This window comes from Gorilla gorilla, chromosome 23 (genome assembly GCF_029281585.2).
Source record: "Gorilla gorilla gorilla isolate KB3781 chromosome 23, NHGRI_mGorGor1-v2.1_pri, whole genome shotgun sequence".
In the NCBI taxonomy this organism is placed as follows: Eukaryota; Metazoa; Chordata; class Mammalia; order Primates; family Hominidae; genus Gorilla; species Gorilla gorilla.
Window position 1 is genome coordinate 19,496,956 of NC_086018.1, and position 14,372 is coordinate 19,511,327.

The following is a 14,372-nucleotide window of genomic DNA, read 5'->3' on the forward strand; positions in this document are numbered from 1 at the left end:
TGCGGGGAGGCATTTCTGATGTTTGTGTGCCCTTGAAGCCTGAGCTCAGCCAGGAGCACAAGGGCGAGTTTCCCGGCCCCTGCTGCCTTGCTTTCTCTTGATTGAGAAAGGAACCAAAGATCAAAAGGCAGTGAAGAATTGGGGACTCTGAGAAGGGTGACTTTCCAAGGCTTGGACCCCTTAGCAGCTTTGCGGCCTAGGGGCACTTGACCCCTGTGTGATAAGCCGAATCCTCTTTGTCTTAGGTGGGGAATTGGTAGCTGGCTCATCCCTTGCCCCAGCACCTGCAGCAACGTGGCAAACACTTGGCCAACATGCGCTGAAGGACTGGTCGACAGAGTCCCACGACTGGCTGCTTCAATACTGACCCCCTGAGGGCACTGAGAAGGCTCTGAAGCCGTCTCCAAGAGCAGTTTCATGTGTGCTAGGAGCTGCAGCCACATGGGACTGGGCCCGTGCGTGCTATCCTGGGGCTTCAAGGGGAACCAGCCCTCCAGCCTGCTAAGCGACCAGCAGCAACGCTCGGGCCAAGGCCCTGCATTTTGCTGCTGGCCATCCTTGGGTGGGTGAGGCTACAGAGGTCTGGACTGGAGGTTGTGGTTGGGGGCCACAGGTCTAGAGCAAAGGGAGGCAGGTGGGCGGGCCTTGTGGGGGGGTTCCCTAAAATCCATCAGGTGTGGTGGTCCTGAGGTGAGTTCCTGATATCTGTCCAAGCAGCCATCAGGGGCCAGTCCCTTCCACCAGGAACAGTGAGGCTTGCCCACCACCGAAGCGCTGCTCCCCACCCCCTCAGCCTCGCTCCCCCACCTAGTGCAGCCACCACCGCCATTCCTAGTTCTCTACCAGGACCCCAGGGCTTAGCACTGCCCACCCCTGCTGCTGGTGGATCTCTCCAGGTCTTCTGTTAAGGCATTTTTATCTTTTTTTTTTCCTTAAAATTCCCATGACAGATTACATAAAAGCATTTTTAAAGCATGTTCACCGTACTAAAAAAAATTAGGATTTAGAAGAAAACCTAAAGGGGCGAGGAAAAAACCCCCTGTAACCCTGCCCCTCAGGGAGCACCAGCAGTGAACCTGCAGTGGATTCGCTTCTGGGCGGCAGCCGAGCTCCCATGTGGGACAAGTGCCATGCAGGCTTCGAGGATGGCGGAGCGGGGTGGCGGGAGCAGGGGGCAGAAGAAAGGCTCAGTGCTTTGTTCTTTTTTTGAGACAAGGTCTTGCTCTGTCACCCAGGATGGAGTGCAGTGGCACAATCCTAGCTCACTGCAGCCTCAAGCTCCTCAAACTTAAGCGATCCTCCTGCCTCAGCCTCCTAAGTAGCTGGGACTACAGGCTTGTGCCATCACACTGGGGCTAATTTTTTGATTATCTGTAGAGATGGGGGTCTCCCTATGTTGCCCAGGCTGGTCTCAAACTCCTGAGCGCAAGAGATCCTCCCACCTCAGCCTCCCAAAGTGCTGGGATTACAGGTGTGTGTCACCACACCTGGCCTCAGGAGGTGCCAGGAGGGTATAAATGGTGGGCCTCAAGAGCGTCATGTTAGAGGGTCTCCATCCTCAGGATGGAACCGCCTGGGGCACATCAGGCTCCTGGATAAAATGAGGGGTCCTCAATGCTCCTGTGGCTCCCCAATGTCATGTGAGGTCCCAGGGGCTTAATCCCTTTCCTGTCACCTTCCTGCTGCTGGTGGGGGTGGGCTCAGAGCCCCTCAGGGAGGAAAATCAGGTTGCTGGCTAGACCAGGAGGGTGTAGGCCACCAGGGCTCTCTCCAGAATTTGTCTGCTCGCTTCGCAAGATTTGCAGATGGTCCCCAATATTAAAGCAGCTTCCAAACACATCTGGACATCAAAGGGGACAAGATGCTCAGAAGTCAGGAAGAAGGCAGGACTTGGGCGACACAGTTCAGAACTCGTGGTTTATTGACACTTCTGCACGGTGGGTCCTTGGGAGACTGCCTTTCTGGCATCTTGGGACTTGTCCCTAAGAATAGGGAAGACAGTCATCCTGTCCTGGAGCAAAGCTCCCTCTTGCACAGGAACACAACTCCCATGCAGGAGAAGCCCACCGAGACAAACGCAGATAAACCCTTCGCAAGGCCTGCACTGCACCGGAATGGCAGAGCTCCGTGCATTTGGCAAAGCTATGGAGCCTTGGCAGAACGCACAGGACTCTGGGGGCTGCCCCCCTTGAGCTACAGAGGCAGAATCGAACCAAAAACACTGCTACTTTAACACAGCCCAACTGGCTTACATTTAGCTTGGGACGAGGCTAGGCCTAAGAGGGGCCAGAGCTGTCCTCCCAGCCCTGGGAACACGGCTGAGACGGCCTGGTGCCCAAGCTGGGCTCACCACGGGAGAGAAGAGGAGAGGGAGGGGGCTGCATACTGGCCCTGCCATCTGCACCCCGTCCCTTTCCCCACTAAACACACCCATTTCCTATCCTGGGTTCTGAGGCTGGGACTGCCTCCGGGATTCTGAGGAACCACCCTCCACCCCTGCAGGCCTGGGCTCAGAGTCAACCACACCTGTAAGGCAGGCCCTGCTTCCCCAGCTTTTGTATTCCATATACGGTGCTGGCATCTGGAGCGCCATTCTTCTCCAGCCCACTTAATCTTAAGAATAGACACTAATAAGACTTAACCACCCCAACCTGCTGGCAGCGGGAGGGCCCCTGTGTGCTGGCAGCATCTCCCCAGGACACGCCGGCTCACCTGCACCCACAGCGTTCTAGGAGGTCGCGGCCTCTGCAGACTCAGTGCAACCCCTGGGCCTTACAAAAGGGACACTCAGAGGTGCACTGCCTGCTCAGCTCACACAAGGAACAAGTGGAGAGCTGGGCTGGAGAAAGGATTACAATTTACAGACCAGTGTCCCTGGCTAGGGGCCCTCATGGGACTGTGGCTGGAAGAGAAGGTCGCCCTGGAGGCTGAAGACACCTGGTGCTTCTCGGTGCAGTCCTGGTCAAGATGGAAGAGCGCTCCTCTGTGCCCAGCTGCTGTGCAGGGGTGGATGAGGGCTCCCTCGGCCCCAAGGCAAGGGCGGAGCAGCTCCCAGTGCTGGCACCAGACCTCTGCCAGGCATGGGGCATGGCCATCCTCTGGGGTCCTGGCTCAGGGGTGGGGAGCGGCAGCGCTGGGACAAGCCTGGGGAAAGGGTTTCCCATACACTGAGGCTTCGAGATCTTCCAATGGAGCCTCAGGCTAGGGTATGAATCAGACCACCAGGTGATAGGAGCCAAACCTCCACAGGGTGAAACTTCACTCTCGGCAGCCAGGAACAGAATTATTAGCAAAGAAAAGAGAAAAGCAGATGCCAATCATTCTCTCCCTTCGTCAAGGTTATGCCCACGGGCAGGGTGGGCTAGTGGTGAGGGTGGAGCTGCGTCCCTGACCCCCAGAAGGAGACAGCAGGCCTTCAAGTTAAGCCAAGCAATACTTGGTCATTGTTTGTGGCCAACCATTCTCTGAATGTCTGAATGACAGCGACTATGTTTAAGGTTTTTTTTGTAAATAAGAGACCTTAAGCAATGCATTGACTGCATGGTCTCAACCTCATCTGTGCTGTGAGAATGAGGGGTAAGGCTGGGCATGCAGGTAGGGCCCCAGCAAAGCTGGCTCCCCGCTCCCTGTGGGACAGAGGGCTCCCACCGGGAAGGCGGCTCTAGCGTGCCTCCTCGGCGAGCTGAGAGGAGGCCAAGGTGCTTGGGGCACAGCTGTGCAAACCTTCCTGGGGCTCTCGCTGTCTGCAGGTGGACTCTGAATGCCTTCATGGGGACCACACAGCCCAGCTTCCTCCCTTTCTCCTCTCCTCCCCCTGCACTGCTCTGACCTGCCTGGAGCAGCCCTGCCCACCTCCAGCTCAGCCCTTCCTGTGGCTTGGCCCTGCAGATGGCCTCTGAGTCCTCCCCTAGCCCCCTGCCCTCTTCCCTCTACCTGACACCCTCCCCCAGCCTTGCCACTTTCAACTTTGCACGCCCTCAGTGAGCTCCCTGAGGCACCCAGGATCGGTCACTTGTGAGCCCCCTCTCAGGGTGCACTAGGGGATGTGGAGCTCTCATGCCTGTTCAGGGCATGGGGCAGAGCAAGGCAGGCGTGCTGCCAGCCACCGCGGCAAGGTGAGGGGCTGTGGCCTGTGCCATGGACTCCCAGCAGCATCCCTGCTGCCTCCAGACTGAGACAGAGACCCACGGGCTGCCTCTGTGCTTGCCTGAGCCTCTTAATTAAGAGTCTTTCCCAATGAGACCAATTTGATTACAAATTCACAAGATATTTGGGAATGTTCCAATCACACAGCAGCAAGGTCCCTCTGCCTGGGATCCAGCCAGGCCCAAGGGGGTGGGAGTGCAGGCAGATGGGCCAAGGTCACCCGGGATGCCCAGAGCCCCGCTGTCGGGCCCAGGCACCACTACATGGCAGTCGCAGCTCCTGCCAGTCACTTGGGCAGCGGGGGGGAGGGGAGAACCTTGGGGGTGTTCAGCATCACAAAGAGGCGGAAAACTCATCCAGAAAGATCTCACCAAAATCATGCCTCCCTAACAAAACAAATCCTGCTTTTCTAAAAACCTCAATGGGCCTATCCGAGCCCACTGCAGTCCTAGTTTCTTCAAAGCTGTGTAAGGCACTTGAATGGCTTATTAACACCACCTGGAAAAGTTCCTGTTTCAATCCTGATTTAGAAAATAAATTCAATAATACTGCAAAAAAAGGTTCCTTGAAAAATAGCTTTAAAAAAGTAAATACTTAAGTCTTCTAAAGAATAAAATAAATGCTAAGCTCTGCTTAAATTATATGACACAACAGGTCATCTTGGCACTGATAAAACAAAGAGAAAACCTGGAATACTGCTTCTGAATTAGACCTCCCTGGAAAAAAACAAACAAACACACCAACAAAAGACACATGTGCGTCGCCGGTTCCGGGCTCAGGGAAGAAAGCAGACCGGAAGGCCCTGGTGGGCCCAAGCACATCATGGCTGCCCTGGAGCGGGGGCAGGGGGGTGGCTGCTACAGAACAGACCCCTGGCTCTGCTGTGCTCTCCTCTTTGGGACACTGGTGTGGCCGACCAGGACTGGCTGGGCATATCTGTAAATATGAACCCACCTGGCCCTGGCCGCAGAGAGGAGCAATGGGAAACTGGGGCTGGCCACTCCGCTGCTGGGCCTGACCCAGGGGGTGCTTCAAGAGTTTGGCTCCTGGGTCCGCCCCAGGGTCCCACGTGCACGACCGTGCTGCCCCATGCACACCAGTGTCTTTGGTTTGGCTGCCGTTGGGCACCTATGACCTCTGGTCCCACCCCGGGCCTAATAGGAGCTGGGAGCAAGAGCCGGTCCATCTTCTCTTTGGTGAGGTCTCCTAAGCTGCCTTCCACCATCTGCCTGCCACCCAGTGCAGTTCCACAGCCACCAGGACGGGCTGCGGGGGGTGTCCCGACTGGCTCTGGGGTGCTGGGGAAAGCACTTTGGGGCGGGCACCCTGTCCACTGCCTGCCACCTGTTGGGTCCTGAGGCTTCTGAGGGAGAGGAGGACAAGGACGGGAGGAAGGGGAGGGCAGGGGCCTGGAAACCACCTAGCTTCTTGGTGGAGCCTGGGTCTCAGGTTCTGGAAGGCTGGAGGGCAAGTCCTGCCTCCTCCCTTCTGCCTGGGGGTCCCCTTCTCCCTGGTTCCCGCCCTCCAGCAGCTCTTGGGGGTCCCTGAGGAAGACCACCATGACCGTGATGTTGTCGTGGGAGCCCCGCTCCCGGGCCGCAGCCACCAGCTCCTCGGCGACACGGAGCCCGCTGCCCTGCTGCCTGGTCAGGTGGCTCTGGACCAGGCCAACAACTTCCTGGTGGGGTACGACGTCAAAGAAGCCATCACAGGCAAGCAGCAGGTAGTCCTCGGAGCCCGTCAGTGCCCGGGAAGCTGCATCGGCCTCCCCAGACACGTAGGGCTTCTGGAAGACATCCCCTGGACAGGCGAAGAAGAGCCCGGGTCAGAGGACCACGGTGTCCACAGCTTCCTCCCCACCTACCCAGGCCTAGACCTCACATCCTGCAGGGACAGAGACCAACCTGCTCTCATGGGGTCTGGGGTCTGTTGCTCCCTTATGCAAACTGCCCAGTACTTCCCACTTGCCTGGGAACGGAAACCCCTGACCTTCGCCTGTGAGCTCCCCCTTTTTTTCTTTTTTCTTTTTTGAGATGGAGTCTTGCTCTGTCGCCAGGCTGCAGTGGCGCGATCTCAGCTCACTGCAACCTCTGCCTCCTGGGTTCAAGCGATTCCCCTGCCTCAGCCTCCCGAGTAGCTGCGATTACAGGCTTGCGCCACCATGCCCAGCTAATTGTTTTTTTTTTTTTTTTGTATTTTAGTAGTGATGGGGTTTCACCATGTTGGCCAGGATGGTCTCGATCTCCTGACCTTGTGATCTGCCCACCTCAGCCTCCCAAAGTGCTGGGATTACAGGCATGAGCCACCACACCAGGCCAAGCTCCCTCTTTCTCTGCCCTAGCCGTCCCATCCTGGCCTCACTTCCTGGAGTGTCCAGAGACACAAGGAAAGACACAGCCTGAGGATGGGCTGTCAAGAAGGTGCCACATCTGCCAAAAAGGACAGAATGTTTCAGAGGGGTAGGTGCCAAATCCCTGGCAATCAGCTGGGGAGGGAGAGATTTTCTAAGTACCAGGAAGGAGGTGTGCTCACGGTGCCCACAGCCTGAGACCCGGCACTGACCGCATGCTGAGACAATGAGATGCAGGCTGGACCCACTTTTTTTTTTTTTTTTTTTGAGATGGAGTTTCGCTCTTGTCGCCCAGGCTGGAGTGCAATGGTGCAATCTTGGCTCACTGCAACCTCCGCCTCCAGGGTTCAAGTGATCCTGCCGCCTCAGCATCCCAAGTAGCTGCGATTACAGGCAGGCACCACCACGCCCGGCTAATGTTTTTTGTACTTTTAGTAGAGATGGGGTTTCACCATGTTGGTCAGGCTGGTCTCGAACTCCTGACCTCAGGTGATCCACCCGCCTTGGCCTCCCAAAGTGCTGGGATTACAGGCGTGAGCCACCGCGCCCAGCTACTTTTTTTTTTTTTTTTTGAGACACAGTCTGGCTCTGTTGCCCAGGTTGGAGTGCAGTGGCATGATCTCCGCTTACTGTAACCTCCGCCTCTGGGTTCAAGCGCTTCTCCTCCCTCAGCCTCCCAAGTAACTGAGATTACAGGTGCGTGCCACCACACCTGGCTAACTTTGTATTTTTTGTAGAGAAGGGGTTTCACCATGTTGGCCAGGCTGGTCTTGAACTCCCGATCTCAGGTGATCTGCCCACCTTGGCCTCCCAAAGTGCTGGGATTACAGGCGTGAGCCAGCATGCCCAGCCAGACCCATTACTTTTTACAATTTTTGTTTATTTTTATTATTATTTTTTGAGACAGAGTTTTCCTCGTTATCCAGGCTGGAGTGGAGTGGCGCGATCTCAGCTCACTGCAACCTCCGCCTTCTGGGTTCAAGTGATTCTCCTGTCTCAGCCTTCTGAATAGCTGGAATTACAGGGACTCGCTACCATGCCTGGCTAATTTTTTTGTATTTTTTTTTCAGTAGACATGGGGTTTCATCAGGCTGGTCTCGAACTCCCAACCTCAGGTGATCCACCCACCTCGGCCTCCCAAAGTGCTGGGATTACAGGCGTGAGCCACCGCACCCAGCGAACCCACTTTTTTCCCAAAAGAGAAAAAAGGATTGTCAGCATGAACGCGGGAGGAGGATAAACCTCATTTCCGGAATATTGGAAGCTCTACTTCCAGCCCATAGGGTAGTGAGCCACAGGTTTCTATGAGATTTGTAGGAGCTGTTTTAGGTGAGATAATAACATACAGTGTAACTTACACTCAGACACTGGTGCTGTAGTCTCTGAATCTGCCCTGTTCCCTTCACACTACGAGGGTATCACCCCAGTGCATGACAAATCCCCCTCGGCCCATCAGACTGCCTCCCTGAACCCCTGGTGAGCCGCGGGCCACACTCGAGGCCTGGGCTTCCGAGAGACCTTCTCCCACTTGGGTCGGCCTCTTTGGCTCTCACCGATGGCTCTGGAGACGGCCAGGGTCCCGTTGACTCTCCAGCAGTCCATGTGAGACACAAAGCCACCCAATGCTTCAATGCGCGCCTTCTCATCCTGCAGAAACACAGCCAGAGTTGGGGGCAGGGCCGGGGGGATGGGGCGTGAAGCCCCCTGCTGCTACCTGAGCAGAGGCACAGCTGCTTCTAAGACAGCAGCATTCAAAGCCACAGCACTGGAACAAAGCCAGGAGGCTCAGAGATGCACCCAAACGAGGCTCATCAAAAACAGTGAGAAATTATACACAACACACAAGTCCTTTAGTTGCAGGAATGGTGAAATGAACGGACCACCTGAGGCCGCCTAGCGGTGCCTGCGCCCCTGGGCAGCATTCTGGGTCAGGGAGGCACTCACGAGGCTTGTGAGCCCGACACAGACAGCAGATCCCTCTGCTTCCCTGTCTCTAGCTCGGGGACACCGTCTCTGCCCTGAAAGCTGCTGGGCCAAGATGGAGCATGTGACGTGAGTGGTCACACAGCAGGGAAGCCTGAGCGAGGCCCTGACGGCAGCCTGTGCCCGCCCAGTTCTTTTTTTTTTTTTTTTGAGACAGAGTCTCGCTCTGTCACCTGGCTGGAGTGAAGTGGCACGATCTTGGCTCACTGCAACCTCTGCCTCCTGGGTTCAAGTGATTCTCCTGCCTCAGCCTCCTGAGTAGCTGTGACTACAGGGGCGTGCCACCATGCCCAGCTAATTTTTTTGTGTTTTTAATGGAGACGGGGTTTCTCCAAGTTGGCCAGACTGGTCTCGATCTCCTGACCTCATGATCCACCCTCCTCGGCTTCCCAAAGTGCTGGGATTACAGGTGTGAGCCACCGCGCCTGGCCTAGTTCTTGTCCTCCTCTACCCAAGCTCAGCACAGGCACAGTCTCCACTCACCTGGGGACCACAACACCCCAGGCCTGGGTTCCTCCAGGGACAGGACAGAGGCTTGGTCCAGCCACAAGTCCTCTAGAACCCTCTTTGGTCCTATCAGCCTCTGCCCAAAGGAGAGGCTGCCCCGATGAGAGCCTGCTGGCTGAAGCCTGCACAACAGCACCCCTGACAGAGTGACGGAGGCACCCTGGGAGCGAGGCACCTCCCAAGTCTACTGGGGAAAGAGGGCATCCCTTACCGGTTTATCAGGTAAACCTCCTGACCCCACGCAGCACCAGCCCTTCTAGTCCCCAGGCACAGCACCAGCTGGGCATGAGAACTCTGATGCCCCAGGTGATGGTGTCCCCTAGACAGATTGGAATATCAGCCAATTCCCTCCCCAGAGCAGACGGACATGCACTGCGGGAGGCCTGGGGGAGGGAGCCCTCTCCAGACGCCTGCACCAAGGACCAGGCCTCTTTATGTGGCTCCCCTGCAGAAGGCATTGTGGTGGGAATGACATGGGTTTGCAGGAGTCCCGGCCTTCCTGGGCACTGCAGCCATGAGCCTGTGTGGCAACTGGACCAGTGCCTGGTAGGCTGGGTGCTCCTGTCCCAGCTGAGGTGGAGAATCAAGCCATGAAGGGGGCAGGAACAGGGACCTCAAGGCTCTCTCTGGGTCTAAGATCTGCCACCTCTGGGGTCTGAGCAGGGCAAGGGAAAGGCAAGGAGGACCAGGAAGGAGGGAAGAGCAGGAGACAGCCAAGAAGAGGGCAGGAGAAAGGGCACGGGGAGAGGCAGGTGGACGAACACAGAGTACGCACGAATGTTCGCACATACATGTGCCCACACACACGCGTGAAGGCGCCTGCAGACGGCGAGGAGCTGCAGAGGAAGCAGCGCCTCCTCCCCTGTGCCTCAGAGGCGTTCCCTGGGGAGGGGCTGTGAGCGTGGGAGGCTCCAGGGAGAATGAGGAGCCTTTCTCTGCTTCTGTCTCCCACACACCCCAGCCCACTCCAGACCCTCAATGTCCCAGAGGCAGGAATGTGGGCAGGTGATGGAGAATGGACGGCAATCTGCTTCCCATGCCCTCTGGAGGTGGCTCTCCCCCACAGGGGGCCATGCAGGCTAAGCTTAGAACCTTCCTACCTGAAGCCCCTCCCCACCACCAGGGATGGCTGTGGGACAGGGTGGAGCCAAAGGGCAGGAGGGCACAGGGGCTGCGCTGCTCCCTTGCAGCCTGTGATCCCCTCTCCTGCCATTCCGCACCCCCTGTGCTGGACAGGCTGCGCCGGCTCCCCGGGGTCGCCCCTCTAACCCTGGCCCTGAACCTGGCTCCCACCTCCGTCACACACTGGCCAGGCTCAGTCTGGTCCGGGACTAACATATCCCCAGGCTAACGGGTCTTGTCCCATTCCCCCTGAGTCTCCTAGTCACTGATTCTTGAATCTGTTTTTTTTTTTTTTTTTTGGAGACAGGGTCTTGCTTTGTTGCCAAGGCTGGAGTGCAGTGTCATGAACATAGCTCACTGCAGCCTCGACCTCCAGGGCTCAAGTCATCTCCTGCCTTCGCCTCCCGACTGCCCAGCACCCACCCCCTCAGCGGCTCTTCCCTCTGCTCCTCAAACCTCATCCTCTCCACCTGCCTGAAACAGCTTCCCAGGTCAAAGCTGGAGCCGGTGGCCTGTGGGTTCCTGTGAACAGCCATTTCCTGCTTCCTAGGAGTGCAGTGCTCCACACGGCCAGGCCACAGCAGCGTCGCCTATGGCACTGCCATCCTCCTGGATGCCCAAGGCCCTCTGCAACGTCTCCACCTGCAGAGCCGGGACTCCTATCTCTCCCAGGCTGCCTGCCAGGCATGCCAGCGTGACCTGTGACCTTGAGTGACTCTCACTGCCCTCCTGGACTCACTTTTGTGACCCAGCCCTCAACTTGTCCTCCAGTGGCCTGATCACTTCAGAAGCTTCTAGTGAGTCCTTACAGAGTTCCTCCCAGCCTGGGGCAGTCCAGCTTTTCCAGCTGAAGGAGCAGCAGGTGGGTGGTCTTCTCCCCTGCCCCGAGTCTTCTACCCACTGATTCTGGGGCTTGTTTTTGTTTTATGAAGACAGGGTCTCACTCTGTTGCCAAGGCTGGAGTGCAGTGTCATGAACATAGCTCACTGCAGCCTCAACCTCGAGGGCTCAAGCCATCCTCCTGTCTCCTGAGGCTTGAGAGGTGGGAGGATCACTTGGGGCACACACACCTCCACACCTGGCCCTGATTCTGGCATAACCTGCCCTTTCCTCCTGGTCTCTCCCCTGGGCTGCAGGAATTGCACCTGCCTGAGATGCGGCTCCATTCCATTCATCTCTCTGCCTCATCCTGCCCAGGTCCTTGCCCTCCTCCTGCTCCCCCATTAGACTTAGAGGCAGGAAGTGGGTCCTGTGTTACCTCACCGCCTCAACAAAGTATCCTGTGCAGAGTGGGCACTCAGTGTTTGGAGGCTGAACAGTGTTTGGAGGCAGAGGCAGGAGACTGTTCAGACAGCCGAAGAACAAGGCAGAGCACCACGCACTCCCCCACATACTCCTGGAAGCTGCTCTGGGCCGCTGCTGGACCCCTGTTGAAGCTCGCCAAGTTGAGGCCAGTTTCTTGCTCTTGTAACCGACATGATGCTTGTTTTTGTGGGAGAACCTTGGCCTGGATCTGTGATTAATTCTCTAGGGTGGAAGGCTGTGATCAGGATCACAGCAGGAGGGGCCAAGCCTACAGAGCGTGGCGGCAGGAAAGGGGAGGTGGGGGGCACTGGATCTGAACTCCTTGGCTCATGCGGGCTGCAGCCAAGAACACAGACACCTGTGTGTGCTTCTCTTGTGCAAGCTCTGATCTCTGTGCTCCACATGCACTGGGACACTCAATCCTTAGCCCAAACCTCCAGGGACCCCTGTGTGATGGACTTGGAAGCGGTGGAGCCAGGACCAGGCAAGGCCATCTGTCCATGCTCTGCCACGACGCCATACTGCAGGGCTCAGGCAGTGTTTGAACAGAGTCCCCACTGGGCTTTAAGGGGGTGCTGAATGCTGAGCCTGTAGGTGTGCAGGCAGCAGGTGGGAGTGGGCCCAGCACGAATCCTGACTTGGCCACATTTCATCTGACTGCATATCCTGGGGAGGAGAGCCCACTAGGGAGCAGGTGCCAAATTCCCCCACGGTGGTGGAGGCAGGGGAGTGGCAGAGACTATCTGTGACTTTGGCGGTGTGCTCTGGGCAAGTGACTGAGCCTCAGTTTTCTCCTCTGTACAATGGGGAGAGGACGTACAGGGGGCCCATACCAGACCGTGAGCCGCAGTGAAAGGCCAAGGAATGTAGCTGCCCCTGACTGTTACAATCATCAAGTCCTGGTGTCTCTATGTGCTTTCCAAACCCAGAAGCCACAAAAAGACTACTCAACTACAGAAAAACACAAAACCTCCATGTGGCAAAAGCCCATAAACAAAAATGAAAGATGCATGGAAAAATATTTGCAAATCATCACAGACAAGGAACCAACCTCCTTCACATATACAAGGAACCTATAAACTGATAAGAAAAACAGGCAAAGGAAAAAACAGTGTTTGCAGGAAAGGCTGTGTAAATGATCTTCAGCTTTTGAAAAGATGCTCAAACTCACTCTGTAACAGAAAAGCAAACTTAACAATTGCCCCAAGACAGGCTTCTTACCTGACAGGAAGAATCCTGCAGCCTGGTGAGACTGTGGGGAAATGGACCTTCTTGGGAATGTAGTGCCAGCCCAGGCTGGCATGGCCTGAGGTGGGAAGCTTGGCAAATCTACCCAGACTGTACGTGCATCAGTTCCAACCTAGCCATCCCACTTCTGGGGATGTGTCCTACAGATATAGGTACACTTGACTCTGAGCAATTAATGCTGCACAAAGTAGGTAGAGATGCATTGTTTTTAGCACCGAAAGACTGAAAAGATCTTCATGCTCACCCACAAGGGACTGCATGATGAATGCAATGTCCGCAGCCCCAAGAAAGGATGGGTGCTCCTATGTGCTGATGTAGAATTATCCACCATGTGCATGGTTAATCAAACATAGCTGGTGGAGAACAGCACGTGGGAAAAGTGGGGTTTGAGGGATAAACAGTCATTCCATGATATCTGAATGCTCGCAATCCAACCTCAGGAGACACATGGATGAGACAGTCTTGTGAGAAGAGGTCTGAGTGGGACTGTCATCCTCATGTCCAGGTGATGACCTGAGTGCCAGGGTCCCAGGCAGCCTCTACTCAGTACAGCCCCAAGCCAGGTTCCCTCCAGCCCCGGGGCAGCATCACCTCCCTGAGGCCCTCCTCACCCACAGCCTGTGGCCTCCTTGTCCGTGTATATGATGGGCTCTGGTCTGCACTGGGCTGCACTGACTGCCCTGGGATGCCTGTCAGTGCAGAGGGCTCTGCTCTGCCCCGGAGCTCTGGGCTCCATATAGCTGTGACCCACAGAGCTCTCAGGAAGGGCTCACGTGGGACCCCCTGGCCACTCAAATCAGGCAGGGAGCCCTCCCTCTTGAAAGGTGCCAGGATTAATACTTCCTGAAGTTCCCAGGCTGGGTGGGGTTCCCCTGTGGGCCCAGCATGATGGAGGCCAGGAATATCCTGGGCCTGGGCGCAGGGATCCCCTTACCTGCCGTTCTGGTCTGTGTGGCTCCATCAGCTTCACCACCTGTCCCTGCTGTACCAAAATGACCTGGGAGTCCCCGAGCCAGGCGACGTGCAGGGTCGCTCCTGCAATGAGCGCACACACACCTGTGGTGCCGCTCTGCAGCCGCTGCAGGGAGAGAGGGCCCATGAGAGTTGAGAGGAGGCAGGGAAGGGCAGAGGATGACACGGGGCAGGATGAAGCTTCCGGGGGTGACGAATACTCCCGTTACTGTGGTGAGGAATCCACAGGTGTATATGTGTATAAGCCAAAACTTGCCAAATTGTGGACTTCAAATATGCACCACTTACTGTCAATTGTATCTCAATAAAGATGTTTATTTATTTATTTATTTAGAGACAGAGTCTTGCTCTGTCATTCAGGCTGGGGTGCAGTGGCACAATCTCGGCTCACTGCAACCTCCGCCTCCCGGGTTCAAGCGATTCTCCTGCCTCAGCCTCCCAAGTAGCTGAGATTACAGGCGTACAGCACCACGCCTGGCTAATTTTTTGTGTTTTTAGTAGAGACGGGGTTTTGCCATGTTTCTTTCCCAGGCTGGTCTTGAACTCCTGAGCTCAGGCAATCTGCCTGCCTTGGCCTCCCAAAGTGCTAGGATTACAGGCGTAAGTCACTGCGCCTGGCTATTTATTTATTTAGAGGCAAAATCTTGCTCTGTCACCCAGGCTGGAGTGCAGTGGCACAGTCTCAGCTCACTGCAACTTCCATCTCCTGGGCTCAAGTGATTCTCATGCCTCAGCCTCC

The 14,372-nt window shown here is 56.2% G+C and overlaps 1 protein-coding gene across 1 annotated transcript in view; it reads right to left on the reverse strand.

The window, feature by feature from the left end:
- Window positions 1–1,890: 1,890 nt before the first annotated feature.
- PPM1F (protein phosphatase, Mg2+/Mn2+ dependent 1F) overlaps window positions 1,891–14,372 on the reverse strand; it is a 33,377-nt gene continuing 20,895 nt past the window's right edge. The window contains exons 6-8 of the mRNA XM_004063107.5: window positions 13,596–13,739; window positions 8,050–8,143; window positions 1,891–5,946 (exon numbers count right to left, since the gene is read on the reverse strand). Coding sequence (XP_004063155.2) covers window positions 5,567–5,946; window positions 8,050–8,143; window positions 13,596–13,739 — 618 coding nt within the window. The 3' untranslated portion in view covers window positions 1,891–5,566. The remainder of the gene's footprint in view (window positions 5,947–8,049; window positions 8,144–13,595; window positions 13,740–14,372) is intronic.